The 17232-nt window shown below is 42.3% G+C and overlaps 1 protein-coding gene across 6 annotated transcripts in view; it reads left to right on the plus strand.

Moving 5' to 3' along the window:
• Positions 1-976: 976 nt before the first annotated feature.
• The window catches only part of lpin1a (lipin 1a), a 28874-nt gene continuing 12618 nt past the window's right edge, over positions 977-17232 (plus strand). The window contains exons 1-24 of one of the 6 annotated variants that reach the window (XR_002274150.1): positions 977-1204; positions 3146-3346; positions 3651-3746; positions 5048-5144; positions 5232-5448; positions 6627-6701; positions 6902-6994; positions 7186-7300; positions 7922-8153; positions 8274-8414; positions 8507-8600; positions 8785-8984; positions 9134-9227; positions 9614-9683; positions 10296-10382; positions 10644-10736; positions 10909-10973; positions 11096-11219; positions 11649-11797; positions 11924-12010; positions 12132-12284; positions 12470-12584; positions 13210-13313; positions 13441-13663. Coding sequence is in view for 5 of the 6 variants with exons in the window: in XM_020590022.1 (XP_020445678.1) it covers positions 3155-3346; positions 3651-3746; positions 5048-5144; positions 5232-5448; positions 6627-6701; positions 6902-6994; positions 7186-7300; positions 7922-8153; positions 8274-8414; positions 8507-8600; positions 8785-8984; positions 9134-9227; positions 9614-9683; positions 10296-10382; positions 10644-10736; positions 10909-10973; positions 11096-11219; positions 11649-11797; positions 11924-12010; positions 12132-12284; positions 12470-12584; positions 13210-13313; positions 13441-13612 (2865 nt within the window). In the remaining variant the exon portion in view is untranslated. Of the gene's footprint in view, positions 1205-3145; positions 3347-3650; positions 3747-5047; positions 5145-5231; positions 5449-6626; positions 6702-6901; positions 6995-7185; positions 7301-7921; positions 8154-8273; positions 8415-8506; positions 8601-8784; positions 8985-9133; positions 9228-9613; positions 9684-10295; positions 10383-10643; positions 10737-10908; positions 10974-11095; positions 11220-11648; positions 11798-11923; positions 12011-12131; positions 12285-12469; positions 12585-13209; positions 13314-13440; positions 14002-17232 lie in introns of those variants that run through there. The other 5 variants (XM_020590022.1, XM_020590023.1, XM_020590024.1 and 2 more) reach the window with 5 other exon arrangements.

The following is a 17232-nucleotide window of genomic DNA, read 5'->3' on the forward strand; positions in this document are numbered from 1 at the left end:
CGGAGGAGAGGAGCGAATCCTAACTGTGCAGCTAACTAGCTAGCGGGGTGCTAGCACCTACGTAAGACTAACACTGTTACGACCGGGCTCCGTGCACCGCACAGCTTTAACAATCCCCCGAGGATCACACCTTCCCCTTATGTCACTGGCACAGTGTGCACCCTCACCCTGAATTGCTCTTCAGTGGCGTAATTCACTGTTCTCAAATCACAGCACGTCAGCCAGCTCTCACTTGTCTTTTATTTTCTCAGTCACAGCCACAACAACTAACACACACAGGCATTATACAGCGAAAACACTTCCAATCGAACAGCAGTCAACAGGTTCGAGCACCGAATGCTCGATGCAACCCAACACACACAGCATGAACCCAACAGTCATTTTTAACCCCTCAAAATACAACAATAACAAGAACCGTAAAACACAATGACTCAGGATTATACCACAATATTACGCTAACTATTTACACATTCGCATAATGCTTGCCGCTGTCACTAACCCTCCCGCTGGCTGGCATAGTCATCACAATATGTTAGCTTATTTATAAAGGGTCCAGAATTTCTTACTCCTTAATGAGCCAGCACTAAAGGTCAGCAAGTCATCTGTACAGTGTTAAGCCCTTTTCCAGAGGTTTAAAGGTCAAACAGTCCCCTGGATGAATTAAGGCTTAGACCAATCAAGTGTTATGCTGGAGTAGGAGAAACACGAGCCACAACCTGGCAACCCAAAGTAATTTTCCTAATAAGGGCTTTTAAGTGATTTTAAAAAGTAGGCCTATCAGTAAATGACTTATTTACCAACAACGCAGCCTTCACAGCGGAGTAGACAATATAAATCAGAGTGATAGCAAAGCAGTAAGAACAGCAAATACAGACCGGATAAAATCACAAAGATAGAATCAGAAAGTGATTGATTTTAACAGGAAATGTTCGGTCAACACCGTGTGACGTCGACTCTGGCTCAGCCAATCACTGAGCCGCACCGCTCCGTTTCTTTTCGGTGCGGTGTTAGTGGGAGGAGGATGTGAACCGAGGTGTAAATAGAGAAGCATCCTCCGCCTCCGAAACCAACACCTGCTGTTAGTGGGGACGTGATGAGACTGGCTGTTTGACCCAGTGTTGGGTCTGAGAAAGGACACGGACGTTTGGTGGAACATTTGGAAGGCGGAGCGAACCGACAGCGAGACGCGACGCCAGTAAATAATGTGAGTAAAGATGCACCCGTATCCCTCTGGCAGGGATTTAACATCACTGTAGTTCATTTACTCGGTCGTGTGTGCGTGGTGTGTGTTTGCTGCATGGCCTCGCCCCGCGTGCACAGTATGTGTGTCCTCACAGGCCACACGTGACTTTACGGTCAAATGACGCTTAGGTCGATGCAGAGTGTCTTATTTTGTGATTTGTGCTTTAAAGCTTTAGCATAGACGGTGTCTTGTCGAGCAAAATTGGTGTTAGTTTATTCGTGTGGCTTATTTAGCCTTTAGGAGGTCATGTCATAGTATATAATTAAAGATATATACAAAATGAATATCCCCGTCATGTGTGTTGTTTTTGCAGTCAGTTATCCTGGTGTGTCACACTGCTTCTCCTGTCACATTAAATGGATTTAAATGGATAATCCTGCGCACATCATCATCTGTGTGTAAATTCCTCAGCCTCCTTGTTTGCCTCCGTTTATAGTTGGTGGTCCTGAAGTTTAATATCGACTAAACTTTAATGAAGAAGCCTTTGTGGGGTTTTATGTTGCACTGCGGCTGCAGCTCGGACTCAGTGTTCTTGTCCACTTGCCACAGAAATAACATCAGAAGGCTGCCTAAATGTTTTGGTGTTTCTTGGAAAACAATACAGCAAATGCACCGAATGACCCAGTGAGTTGTCTCGTCATTGGAGCAGCACTGTGATTGGCTGTTAAACAAAGATGTCCAGGAAGACTGGGCAAGGCATGTGTTGTGTGTTTGTTAAAATGCTCCTATAGACCCAGGGGGCAGTAACACCAGCTCTCTGACTTGTGTCCTACAACGCTGCTACACCTACTACAGCCTACAGTTTTCTAGCTATGTCTTTGCCCCACAAATGCATACATGTTCTACTTTAATCCATCCATGATGGGCACGGTTTTACTCTTCACCTGACACACACATCCAGTGTTTTAGAGCAGAAAATACTCCTTATTTCTTCATGATTTTGAAAGCTGATTTTATATACTTGGTGATCTTTTTAATCATTTAAATGTGTCTGTGTGGTTAATAACACATCTTCCTGTGGTGTAACAAACTCAAAACACATTGATTTCGACTTTACCCTGGCTTTAAATGGTTTACATGCAATACAACAGAAGCTAGGTGCACAAACAGAGCTTGTTTAGTCTTATAGTCTATTTGTCACCATATTTGTATGAAAGCATGAAGTACCAGCTTATCAACGAACAATCATGGAGTTCTCCTCAGCACTGAATGGTTTTTCTTGACCTTTTCTTTCTTTATCTCTCTCTCTCTCTCTCTCTCTCTCTCTCTCTCTCTCTCTCTCTCTGTGATTCCCCCCAAAACAACAGCTACCCATCCTACAGGCCAGTGAATGCATTTCCCTGTCTTGTCCCTCTCCAGGGCCACATTTGGCATTCTGGACAGAGACCATAAGAGGCTGTGGATCAGATAGACTGGCACAGCGCCGCATGATTAACCTCCCATGTCCCTGGAGTGCATTTGCATTAAAGGAAAAGATACTCTTGTGTTTCCATTGTGATTTTTGTGTTCAACAGGCCAAAAAAAACAACTTCAAGGCATATTTTGTTTTAGGAAAAGCTGAATGTTTTTACATCAGTGCACCCACCAACATGACCCACACTCACAACACCAGGAGAACAGAGAAAAGAATGTGGGAACTGTCATTGTAAAGCATCTGAGACTGTTAAGGTTGGCCAGAGTGTGTGGGCAGTAACTGGACTCAGTGGAGTAATAATGTGGCAAGATGACAGTGCGGCCTTGTGGTTGCACAGAACATCTCGTCCATTAAGAGTTTGGTTCTTCTACAATCAGTGGGTTCATTAAAGATCAGTTATCCTGCTCCTGTGCCAAGTTGTGCCTATGTAAAGAATGTATGTAATGGACAATAAGCCGAATAACCAGTGTCTCCCTGTCCGTCTCCAGTTACAGACCATGAACTATGTGGGTCAGTTGGCGGGCCAGGTGTTTGTGCAGGTGAAGGAGCTGTACAGAGGCCTCAACCCTGCGACATTGTCTGGATGTATAGATGTCATCGTGGTTCGCCAGCCTGATGGCTCCCTGCAGTGCTCCCCCTTCCACGTTCGCTTCGGCAAGATGGGCATGCTGTGGTCCCGTGAGAAACTGGTGAGATTATAGAGTGCTCTCTCCCTCACATTACAATAAAGAGCTGATGATATATGTGTAACGCAGTAACAGAAGCGGCACTGCAGTATATGAATACGGAATGATAGTACAGTACCCCAAACACTGTGTGAATACTTTTATAGGTTGTTGTGCATAAGTTAAAAGTGACAGATCATACCTATAGTAAAACGGAGTGTGAAAATGATGAAGAGCAGAGCTGGACGAAGCTCACAGTACTTAGTATTTGTCAGCTTAAATACTGTGGTTTAAAATGTGTTAAAGGACTCCTTATTCTGTCCTGCAGGTGGACATAGAGATCAATGGAGAGCCAGTGAGTCTGCACATGAAGCTGGGCGAGAATGGAGAGGCCTTCTTTGTCAAAGAGACTGAGAACACACTGGTGAGTAAAGATTTGCAGTAAACACACACAAATATTGGACAGAATATATGGTAGTGTCATAAATTTTGTACAACCTGAACTAAAATACAGACGGGACTTGATTTGAGCTCTTAGAAAATGCATTTATTTCCTGCCCTCTTGCACTGTGGTACTTCAAACTGGTTTCACCAGTTAATGGTAAATCTACAAATATAAAAGTCATTGTTATGGTAATCATTAGGTGCAGAGCTATCGTTTTCCTGCCCAGACAAGCCCAGCGGAGGCAGAGTAGTGCCCCTTCTCTCATGTACTCTGAGATGCAACACCACAGTTCTGCCGGACAGCTGCTAAAAGTGTAAAATATTACATCTTTAATGTTATTTAGTAAACATCTTAATCAGGAAAGACTTAAAAATCTCATTAAAATTCTCTTTTTCAAGAGTGTTCTGGCCCAGATAGGCATGAATAATAATCACACAGTGTGCAGTAAAAGATTTCATGATAAGTAAATACCTCTTAACACAGCTGTCTAAAATACATCGACATATCTGAAAAGAGCAGCATCCAGAAACAAGCCGTGTTTTAGAGCATTGATCTGAAAACCATGAACCCTGCCTCTGTATGGTAAGGGACAAAAATCTCCACCCTTATAAAAACCCTTGGAATCTCCCACTTCCTCTTTAGTCTGGATCCTGAAGGAATGAAGTACGTACAGTCATGGCCAAAAAATATTGGCACTTCTGTCAGATAACGCACCACTTCCTTCAGAAAATTGTTGCAATCACAAATCTTTGGTATTCTTATCTTTATTTTTTTTTTGTTTGCATTGGAACAACAAACAAGCAGAGGAAACAAAGCGAAATCTGGTGCACTGCACACATTGAGACCTTACTAAGGGTCCTGAGATGACCTTTGTTGTGATTTGGCTCTATAGAAATAAAACTGAATTGAATTACTTCTGTACTTAGACATATCAAACAAACATTACAATGGTAATGCCCTAAACTAAAAGGGAGAATGTGGTGAACATTGTGTCACCTAAACGTTAGTGCTGTCGCTGTGAGCTTATTGCCCTGGTGGTGTTGGCATGTAGCTCAAAGCACCACTGTGCCTCAGTACATTATTCACTTTATCCCCACTCTCACATGATTACATTCTGTATCTAGTCCAGAATTAAGATGATTTCTTCTGTTTTCTTGTCAGAAATTTTAATTATTCACTTCATGCATCAAATACTGTTCATTCCAGTTTAAGTAAGAAGTTGATGATTTCCAATCGTATGACTGACCTCATATAATCATGTCATGTTCATCTTTTGACAGGAAGTAGTTCCATCCTACCTTGCAACAACACCCATCATGTCGATGGGGGAGGAGTTGATGGAGTCGCAGCTGGGCAGAGCCACTTCTTGTCACCACGGTACAACTGGAACAAAAAAATAAATATTGGAAGTTGTGAGTGTATGTAGTTTTTCTTTTTAACCATTTTTCATGCTACATCACATAGATGCCATCACCTGCAGCTTACGTCCTGTCCAGAACCTGGGACCGCAGCAAAGTGATGGAACGATAAGCAAGAAGAGGAGGAGGAAGGCACGGCCAGAGGGAGGTGCAGCGGGAGGAGGAGGGAGGAGAGAGGAGAGCGTGGAGGAGTTTTCAGAGGATGAAGACATGTTTACTATTGACTTGAGCTCGGATGAAGACCGAGAGGGTGACAGCAGCAGGTGTGTGAGAGAGGGAGAAAAGTTGTTAAACGCTAATAAGTCTGTTCCATTGCTGCTATAGCATTGCATTGTCACCCCAAACTCATGCTGCACAAGGGGGAACCCCAAACCGCTAGCGTAACTGTAGAGTATTAGTCATGCTGTAATTATAGTTAAGAGAAAATGGGTTAAACACCAGCCCACCATTTGAGTCCCCTAGAACCTCTGAAAATGTGGCTTTAAATCTTAAGCACTTCTCTGCAACATTAAATATTAAAGGCTAAAAGGCATCAAACAACATTAGAAAAGACGTCTTTAGATATTTTATTAAGTGCTCAGTTAACCTGCATCATTAGGCCTGCATGGATATGGTTTGATTTGACTGATGGTAACCAGATTAATTCAGATTTAGATGTTGCTATATCCTAAATTAAAAGCCATTACCTTTCTCCAATTGAACCCTGTTCACCTCAAACCAGTGAGAGTACCTCAGGGGGAAAAAGTATAGATGTGCCTCATGTGAAAAGGCCCAAACGACCAGTCCTTCATCAGAAAAGTGTGTGTTAAATAGCGCCATTACTCATAATGAGAAGATGACTGATTTAAACAAATCATACCTATATGACTTTTTATGTTGCTTTTGATTCAGTTTAGTAGAAACTGTTGAAAATTACTTGCTTAAAACAGTTTAGGGACAGATGATTTAATGTGTGATTCTGTATGTGCATGTTTGTGTATGCGAAGCCCTTTGAAAGCCAGCTCTGTTTACTAGATGCGCTCCAGGGACTTGTCCCCTTCCCACAGGACTCTCTGTCTCTGTGAAATGATGGCTCCCAGTGCCGTGTTCCCTGCAGCTTTCTTGGGAAGTGCACCACATGGCAGGATGGGAAAATTCCTGAAACCCTTGAAAACATGCAAGAGTGCATGTCTGCCTCATGCCACACTTGGACTGTACTTTAGGAGAAAATCTTGCAGGCTGGTTTGTGATATGTGGTTACCGTCAGACTGCAGTTTCATAGATGAACAAGGTGGTGAACAGGCTGTTAACAGGGATTCCAGACACTATTATGGGCAGAAACAAACCACTTGTTTTACTTTATTGGACTTGCAGAGACACCCTGTACTTAAATAGCACAGGGTGTGAAATAATGTCTTTATGACTGACATCTCCCTGTGTGTGTGTGTGTGTTTCTGGTCAGACCTGCATTTGGTGATCAGGTGTCCGCAGCAGTTGCCCACACACCCCCTAGCACCGACGGGATCACTTCACAGAGGTACTGTCGATAAACTAACCCTGATCATATTTAACTGTCCAAAATCTCTTCTTTAACTTTATCCTGAGTTGTTTCTGCTCATATTGTTGTACACATTTCTAAGACATCTTCTGTACTCACAGTAATAATTCACTGTGTCTCAGGTTTTCTGTCTCCTTTTTCTGTTTTTACCTGTCTTTGTGTCTTTTATCTTCCTGTAGTAAAGTGATGAAGGAGATTCTCTCCGTCACTTCGCCCTGCGGTCTGTCCATGTCTTGTCCTCAGCAGACCTCTCCCTTCTCTTCCCCTGCTCGGTAGCGCCTTCATTTTTACCCTTGCTGACCGCTGGCAATGAAACAATACACTAATGAGGGAAAAGCACACAGTTTGCAGGAAATGGATACATGCATATCAGTTATAATTAGCTCCCCACTCAAATGTAACAAGGAAGCAGTGTGTTTAACAACAGACTATCAACTAAAGTGTTTTACTATGTCTTTCCCAGCAGCCCTGACGATTCACAGTCATCAACACCAAAGAGCGATTCAGAGTTAACCAAACGGAGCAAAGACAACCCTGAGATGCTGTGGACCTGGGGGGAGCTGCCACAGGCTGCACAGGTTTCTATATACATACACATTAGAAATTCTCAGTAGTTGCTTATGTGTTTACTGGCTCTACATATTAGTTTTGTAAATATTCCACTACATAGTTATAGTTGCGGAAATAAAATATAAAGGGACATATGCTTATATTTTCTTTCTTGCCCAGAGTTACCTGAGAAAAGTGATACTACTCTCATGTCTGTACACTGAATACGAAGCCACAGCCATGAGCTGATTAGCTTAGCTTAGCGCCTAAGGCTGGAAAGTAGCAAAGTCCACCTTTCAGCGCCTCTAAAGCTCAGTTATTGGCATCATTTATGTAATTTGTTTTTTTAAAAGATTTAACAAGCATTATATAATGTGTTAAGTAGTGAACTTTACAGGTGCTGTTTGTGGGTTGTTACCTTCTGACAAAGCCAGGCTAGCTGCTTCCCCCTGTTTCCAGTCTTTATGCTGAGCTAAGATAACTGGCTGCAGGCTGGTAAAGGCCATCTCATCTAAAGAAAGCCAGTAAGCATATTTATCAAAATGTTGGACTATTTCTTTAAGATTTTTATACATTTTACATTTGGAAAATCAGTACATGGCACATCATACAAATATTGTGTGGAAAAAGTTCATTTGTGTCTCCTACAGCCGTCCTTCCTGACATCCCACCGGAAGCAGGACTCTGCTACATCAGTCTCCATCCCAGTGTCTGGCAGCACTCACTCCAGAGCCATCAGTGACACTGGAGCTCCTTCCATCATGCTCTATACCCCCCAGCCAGGAGAGGGCACTGCTTGTGGTGGGGACACAGAACAAAGCAAGCATGGAGCCAGAGACGGACTAGCTAACAAGACTGTGGACAAGGCTGGAGCAGAGCAAGGTACTGAAATGGAAGACTCTACCTGTACACCCTCTACATGCATGTAGAAACATATCACAGGCTAAAACAACCAATTAGTATGTAAAATTGTTGATTCTCTACTGTGTCCTTTTTCCTTAGAGGTGGGTGGGCCGTCATGTGAAGAGATGGAGGGTCTAAGAGCCTGCTCAGTGTCTCCCAGGATTCTCCCTGATCATCTGGACAAAGGTGGGACTACAGAAAGTCCCATTAGAAGAACTGATTCACCACGCAAGAAGAAAGGTAAAGCACTGTAAATAATGAAAGCTAAAGGTGTTTATATGCCTCTGCCTTTTGTTCCTGCTACTGAAGAAGTGTGGCGTTGTTCCTTTTAGAAAAAAGAAGCCAACACCTGAGTGCTGATGGAATATATCTGGATGACATTACAGATCTGGAGCCAGAAGTCGCGGCTCTCTACTTAACTAAAAGGTACAGTAACAACATGTGTAACTGTGGAGAGTGCTTTTATGTGGTACAGTTCAGCCTATGGTGGATGTCCTCAGCAGTGGACACGCAGAGTGGACTTTAAAGATGAGGCAGTTTTTATCAGACCATTCACATTCAAACAATATTTTCTGTTTGTGACACAAACATGTGTTCTCCCTCTCCATAGCGATGGAGGCAGCAGCTCAGTGATTGGGGACTCAGAGATGATGATGATGGGAGTGCAGAGCGCTAATCAGTCCCCACAGTCAGTGGGCAGCAGCAGGGTGGACAGCGGTGTGGACAGTTTGTCCGACCACATAGGGGACATGCCTCATGTTGCCATCTCTTTGTGTGGAGGACTCGTGAACAACAGGGAGATCACAAGAGGTAGCTTAAGGAATGATGATGATGATGATACTCACCCAATAAATATGTAACACGTGCAGTTTTTACCTCACAAGAAATATAAAGCACCTGTCGGTCAATCTGTGTACGTGTGTGTGTGTGTGTGTGTGTGTGCATGCTTGTCGCCACAGAGCAGTTCCAGGAGAGGGCAGTTTCCTACCAGCAGTTCTCAGCAAACCCTTCTATCATTGATGACCCTAACCTGGTGGTCCAGATAGGAAACAAGTATGTACTGCTCTGTTCAGCCCCAAGGAGTGTTGCACATTTCAGCTGAGGGTAGAAGCAGAGGCAGTCACAACCATCTGATCGTTGCAGTACTTTATTAATAGTCTAATTAAATTATCTAGTTTTTGGCTTGTTTGTTTTTAATAGCTAACAATTTTAGCAACCCTTCCCCGAGGCCATGATGTACATAAATGGCTGTCAACGTTCTGCCAACAATTTTATAATTTAATACCCTTCAAACTAAAGTACAGACATGAGAGTGGATTTGATATTGTAAATCAGTTTATCTTTATAATGTCAAGCTATTCTTTTAAATATCTTCAGCAGCAGCCCATATAGAAACCTGAGATGTAAAGAAGTGCTTATAGTGCTTTCTGTCCCTGTAGGTATTACAACTGGAACACAGCAGCCCCTGTCATGTTGGCCATGCAGGTCTACCAGAAACCACTGCCACAGGTAAGACCACTATTACACAGGATTAAAAGGAATCCCGTTTACCTGTCCTCTGGACTTGGGGCATACAGTACATGTCATCCCTTATGCTGTAATTGACTTAAAAGTTCTAAATAAATATATTACTGAATTTGATTATATCATTATTATTGTTAGATGGTGTCTCTTTGTTCTGCATCTACCTGCATCACTTTTCTCTTGTGCGCTCCTAAGTTAATTCTCCTTAATCTGATGTTTAATGTGGCTCAGCGTCTGCATCAATCATTATGTCAGTTATCTCATTTTCAACCAAATGCTACCACATAATGTGTGTTCACATTTGTTTCTGGCTTTCATAGATAATAAACCATTTTGATAAATGTTGGACAGAATATATGATGTGATGTTTAGCGTAGGTGAACAAAGTAAACATTGTTACAGGTACCCAGTGTCTGATATGCCAGCTGTTCAAGTCTGCAGATGATGAACACACATGACAGAGCACCACAGTGAAATATTTCTTTGAATCCAACTGTGTCCTAACACTTGAATAATGTTTTGTCTTTGTCCTCCTCATTTTCCCCCCCCTTTATTTACATCTCTTCCACCATCCATCGGATGCTTGTGTGCACTAAGTGTTGGTGTTTGAGTTACATGTTTTCTGTCTTTGGCCTCTTCTCATACTGCTTCCCCGGTCTGTTCGGCTCCAGCCCTCCCAAGCCTGTAGGATGGTTTCTGGCTTTACTTTGAGTGTTGGTCAGGTCTACCTCTCTCCACCTTGCATGTCTCCATCTTGTTCTTGCAGTGTCTCTCTTCCTTTCATGTTTTACTTTGCTCTTTGTGTTTTCACCTGTAACTGCATTTATTTTGGCGAGCTGGTTGGATTTCAGTGTGGTTTGAAATTTCCTGTTTATTTTAATTTGGATTTTTTTTTCTGTCGCCTATTTTTGGTGAGCTTTGAGTTGTATGTGCATGATTGTCCAGGCCTCAGTGGAAAACATCGTGAAGGAGAAGATGCCAAAGAAAGGAGGACGCTGGTGGTTCTCATGGAGGAGCAGGAACAGAGAATCTAAATCAGTAAGGACACAGATGGAGATTATTTTACACGGTTTGTTCATAGCCTTCATTATATTGAATATAATGCACAGTGAAGTGTTTTGGGTAAAGCAAAGGTCATGTTTGTTAAACCACCACATAATGTTTCAGTTGATTTAAGACAGTTGTGACCTTTGACCTCCGTGCACTTCAGGAATCGGTGACAGAAGCAGGAGGAGACCAAGGAGAGAGCTCTTGCATTATGGCCTCAGTGGACAGGTGACTCCAGACACACTCCACTTATTTTTACTCTTTAAATCACCATATTTCTCTTACACATACCAGGTCTCATCAGTTTTCAGTTTCATCTGACATCAAATTACTTGTTTTTGATTTTTCAGAATGAAAGATGAGTCATCCTCCAGTGATGAGGACCACAGATCATTCAGTCAGGTGTCAGAGCCCCCTGTGACCTCTGCCAGCATCTGTTACAAAAAGACACTTCGACTCAGCTCAGAGCAACTGGTACTCTGTTTATTCCTTCATTTGCTTTTGTTGACCTTAATGGGTAAATTCCTGCAAATAAAAAAAAAAAAAAATGCAAGCCAGTTGGTTTATGACAGCTGTAATGACATATTGCACACATGGTTCATGTGATAAAGCACAAATGAGGCCAAAACATTTTGAATTAAATCTTCTGTCACTGCAAAAACACTGGAATGGGTAATAAACATATGATGTATTTTTAAAGGAAGAATGTTATTACATTTAGATTTGAATTACATTTTGCTACACTAGTAAATATTATTGTGTAACTGCATATTTTCCTTATGTGCTGTATCTACAGTTACAAGCCTGTTAGACAACGGTTTAACATTCCTTTCAATCTGTGGTTGAATGTGCTTGCCTCTGGATGCACTGTGTGTGTGTGTGTGTGTGTGTGTGTGTTAACAGGCTAGCCTCCAGCTGAAGGAGGGTCCTAATGAGGTGGTGTTTAGTGTGACCACTCAGTATCAGGGCACCTGTCGCTGCCATGGCACAATCTATCTTTGGAGCTGGAATGACAAAATAGTTGTCTCTGATATAGATGGAACCATCACCAGGTAGGTAAGAGACAGCAAGTCGGCAACTTATTGCTCAGTGTCGGAGGTTCACCAGTAGATGTCAGGCTTTATTCGGATTTGATGTTGGGGAAGTGATGAAGTGATGTTGCTTCTGTGGTGCCATAGGTCCGACACCCTGGGTCACATCCTCCCCACACTGGGTAAAGACTGGACCCATCAGGGCATCGCACGGCTCTACCACAGAGTCAGCCAGTGAGTGCTACCTTGCAGGTTGCACACAGGGCATAGAGCACAGCTAGTTTTACTGAAATATACTGCAGGTACAGTGTTTTATATTTTTGTTTCTCCTGAATGACTGGTCACTCTGTCACAGGAATGGATATAAATTCATGTACTGCTCAGCGAGGGCCATCGGCATGGCTGATATGACCCGAGGCTACCTGCACTGGGTCAATGAGAGGGGAACCATGCTGCCAATGGGCCCAGTGCTGCTCAGCCCCAGCAGTCTTTTTTCTGCCTTGCACAGGTAATAAACACGCCATATGTACAAAAATGTTAGAGCAATCTGAATTCAATAGCCTTGAAGCTTGAATATATGCTAGGGATGTCCTGATCTGTACCCCCACTGAACGGACACGTATGCAGTGCAGACAAACCAGTGAAAAACTAATATAGTAATTAAAACCATGTTCTATATTCTGTGTTGTGTAGGGAGGTGATTGAGAAGAAACCAGAGAAGTTTAAGGTTGAGTGTCTTACAGACATCAAGCACCTTTTCTACCCAAACACTGAACCTTTTTATGCTGCATTTGGCAACAGAGCTACGGTAAGACTACTACACATTTTCAACAGCACAGGTGTGTGACTTTGCAAATGAAATAGCTTTTATAGCTTCAGTTGCTGACTTCACCCCAGTCAGGTGGAATTATCAGCTGATGTGCTCTGAAAGTAGATACTAACAACAGTAGCACTGTTACTTGCCTCAAGCTGACTGCTCTCACCGGAAACTTAACCGTTTCCATTGGTTCAACCATGTGTCGCCTTTTGTAATGTTTCTACTTGAGGTCGGTGGTGCTTCAGGTATAGGCTACTCGACAAGAGCACTGCATGTTCTGCACTCTGAGGTAGCTGCTAAAACTAGCACAGTTTGCTCCTGCAGCTATCTGGACTAGGCGCTGTTTTTTTTCTCCTGGACCTGCATCATTAAGGAGGAGGCCTGTTTGAATTCCGGCACAATATGGTGGACGCACAGCACAGCGAGAAGTAATGGAAAACTTGCCAAAGATCAGTTCATGAGGGTCATATAGTTTTTAGACTTTTTTTTTTTTTTTTTTTTTTAAATTATTTGGTTTTTTTTTTCGTTTTTTGCAGCCATCAATCTGACTCTTGTATTGATTTTCCAATTCGTATCGGTTTATCTTTACACCCCTATTGTTTATATGTGATTTCAGGATGTGTATTCCTATAAAGAGGTTGGCGTTTCTCTAAACAGGATCTTCACTGTCAATCCCAAGGGGGAACTGACACAGGAACATGCCAAGACCAACATCTCCTCGTAAGCTGTACTGTTTCTTTTGACTTTCATAAACATACTCTGACTCTGTACACGTATGTACAGATGTTTGAAGTCTGAGTTTTGGTTTGGTACAAGTAGAAAGTGCAAACGTCTGTTTCCCCCTCAGCTATGGGCGTCTGTGTGACATGGTGGACCATGTCTTCCCCATCCTGTCTCGAAACGAGGGAACAGACTTCCCCTGCCATGATGTTTTTGACCAGTGTGACTACTGGGGCAAACAGCTTCCTGATGGCACAACCCAGAAAGAAGACGGCCCACAGCTCCTTGAGGCAACCTGAGTATACTCCATCTTCACTGAGGACTCTGCATTCCAGCTGCGCAACACTATGGTCAGTGGTTTTGTGATTCATCATGCTACCCATCTTGACCGTGAAGCTGTGGATTATCACAGAATAAAAAACTTCTCCAAGACCGGTGAGGGAAACAGCCATCACAATTTTCCTAACACTATATATGATAAATGACATGAGCTCTGTGGCTCAAAGACATTGCTTAGGATAAGTAACAGTACAGAAGCGCATTGCATTTAAAAAACTGGAGGCTCTTATCGTGTGATGACTTACTATCTCAAAATTATGAGATCTTTTTTCCTTGTAATTATGAGAACAATTGGGTTGTAACGCTGCAGAACTTGCCTGAAAAACATCAGGTTTTAACCAGTTTAGTATCAAAATAAATTAGTGATAGTCAGTACATCCAGTACATAGCAAAAGTGAACTATCAGTAGCTAATTCAGCATACTTACTGTTCAAGACATAAATCTAGACTACAAACAGACCTCAAAGTTGCTGCCAATACTAACTCATTAGGCTACTGAGCAGGAGTTGGAAAGTTTCAGAACCTGCTTGAAAGCATTGGGTTTTTAAGATTTCTTCAGTATTAACATAATTCTCTCGGTACATAAAATAGCACATAATAGTTAATTTGGCACAGTGTTCCAAAACATAAACAAATATAGGCTAAAAACAGCCTAAGCTGCAGCCCACAATAACTCATATCCATGCCAAAATTATACTTGCTGTTTCTTGTAAAAGTATGATCTGTGCACATGATTGAACTTTTACCATTTAATGTGACATTTCCCAAAATACTATGTAAAACATTTTCTTGATAAATTGATATTCAAGCTCGTAATCATTATATAGACATATTGTTTACATTTTGAAACACTAAGTATGCTGAATCAGCTATTAGCAGTTAATTTTGTTACCTAGCCTATTGTTGAATGTGCTGTCAGATTTACAGAAATAGCCTAATGAGGAAGTCTGAAAAACCCAGTGTTTATCAAGCAGGTTCAGAAGCTTTCCAACTCCTGCTCAGTACATGTACAGGCCTATAGTGAGAGGCACTGTAGGCAGTGACTTTGAGGCCCGTCTGTATTTGTTTATGTTTTGGAACACTAAGTATGCCGAATTAGTTATTAACAGTGCACTTTTGCTGTGCACTGTTGGATATACCGACAAATATCACTGAATTATCCTGATACTAAAGAATTCGTTAAAACCCGATGATTTTCAGGCAAGTTCTGCAGTGTGCCAACCCATGCTTTTTCTCATAATTACAAGAAAGAAGAAAAAAAAAATCAGAAAAAGGTGGATTGTCCTCTCCAGGTTGGGGGCAAGTTGCTCCCTCAAGTGGAGGAGTTTAAGTATCTCGGGGTCTTGTTCACGAGTGAGGGGAAAAATGGAGCAGCAGGTTGACAGGGGGATCGGTGCGGCGTCCGCAGTAATGCAGTCTCTGTACCGGTCTGTTGTGGTGAAGAAGGAGCTTCGTCTTATGACTCAGCTCCCAATTTACCGGTTGATCTACGTTCCCACCCTCACCTATGGTCATGAACTTTGGATCATGACCAAAAGAATGAGATCACGGATACAAGCGGCAGAAATGAGTTTCCTCCGGAGAGTGGCTGGGTGCACTCTTAGGGTGTGGAGCTCAGGCACCCGTGAGGAGCTCGGAGTAGAGCTGCTGCTCCTCCATGTTGAGCGAAACCAGTTGAGGTGGCTCGGGCACCTGTTTAGGATGTCCCCTGGGTGCTTCCCTGGGGAGGTATTCCAGGCATGTCCCTCCGGGAGAAGCCCTCAGGGCCCACCCAGGACACGTTGGAGAGACTATGTCTCCCGGCTGGCCTAGGGACGCCTTGGGGTTCCTCCTGAGGAGCTAGAGGTGTGTGTGGAGAGGGAAGTCTGGGAGGCCCTGCCCGGACTACTGCCCCTGCGACCTGGTTTCGGATAAAGCTGACGAAGATGGATGGACAAGAAAAAAAAATCTCATAATTATGAGATACTAAGTCATAACTGCAAGATAGCATCCTGTGGTTCTCTAGCCGTGCTACTGTGAAAGATGTGGTTCAGGTACATTTTCTAACTAGTGCTCAGTCACTAAGGTCAAGATAATTGCAGGACAATGAAACTAAGTTCATGCTCATCTTTGTCTGATATTGTAGAATGTATTACGTACATACAGTAAGTCATCCTCACTGTTATGCTAATGAGAAATGCTCATCAATGCAATTACTGTATGAGCTCATCGAGGACTTCGATACTTGGGTTCTTTCTTTCATTCACTGATCAAATATCTTCTGTACTGCACTGTATAACACATGTACAACTTAAAAACTGGGGAAACACTGTAAATGTCATTTTTGTGACAAAGCTGATATACTGTGTAAAAAATGTTGTTTGCTGTGCATTTTAATGCACTTGCAGCCAGTTTGTTTTACTAGAAATCTCATTTTAAACCAACTGCCACCTGTTGCACTAAGGCTGTTTCACCATGTGAGCACTAAACCAATAGATCAACAAAGTATTTTAGAAAAGCCAATAGATTGCCTCTTTTCTCAGTTGTTTACCCTGGGTAGCGTCTACTTGTTCTGTCTCCGTGGAGCCACATATGGTCTCCTCTATTCATGTTAACACAAGGAAAGGGGGGGGGGAAAGAAAATTGAACAAACAAGCCATTTCTGTTGCCCTCCTGAGTTTAAATCATCTGTAAAAAAACAAAATGATTCTCAAAGTAATTCCCTGAATTTTGATTAGAATTTAACAAGGGGAGTCCCAGAGCCCTGTGACCGAGTCTGTTACACTGTCTGCATGTAGGATAGGTACAGTATGTCAGATGTTGTGCTGTTATTGACTACAAAGACTAATCAGTAATTAAGCTCCAACTGAATCTACAGCTACTCATGGTCGGATGCTGTGGCGATGTTGAGATTAGAGCTGCATAATTTGACTAATTTGTCTGTCGACTAATCTATCAATGAAAATTTCGATTAGTCGACTAATCAATTAATGTAATGATGTTTCTAATTAGCATATAATTTTTGACTTAAAAAAAAGTAAAACAACTTCAACCATTAGTATTTTTTTTGTTTTTTTTTATTGAAATTTCTGTAAAAAAAATGTTTGTTTGAAAATAAAGTGCAATTTTAAATGCAATATAAAAACAATTACAAAAAGTACAACATAAATAATACTCCAACCCAGCACAGTGGAAAGAACACTGGTAATCTGTGCTTAAAATGCAACAGTGCTTAACAGTGCATAGAATTAACACCGGAAAGGTGACAATTTTACATCCAACATCAAAGAATGAACACCTGAACTGTAATTATTTTAAATCCAATAACTAAAAGGTAATGAGTCCAATATCAATTCTGCCTAGCACTGCAACGAATACCTAAATGTGTTAAATTTTAAGTCCAACAAATACTGGCCAACATCCATCCATCCATCCATCCATTTTCCTCCGCTTATCCGGGACCGGGTCGCTGGGGCAGCAGTCTAAGCAAAGATGCCCAGACTTCCCTCTCTCCAGACACTTCCTCCAGCTCCTCCAGGGGAATGCCAAGGCGTTCCCAGGCCAGCTGAGAGACATAGTCCCTCCAGCGTGTCCTGGGTCT

This window comes from Monopterus albus, unplaced genomic scaffold (assembly GCF_001952655.1).
Source record: "Monopterus albus unplaced genomic scaffold, M_albus_1.0 scaffold10.1, whole genome shotgun sequence".
Taxonomy (NCBI): domain Eukaryota; kingdom Metazoa; phylum Chordata; class Actinopteri; order Synbranchiformes; family Synbranchidae; genus Monopterus; species Monopterus albus.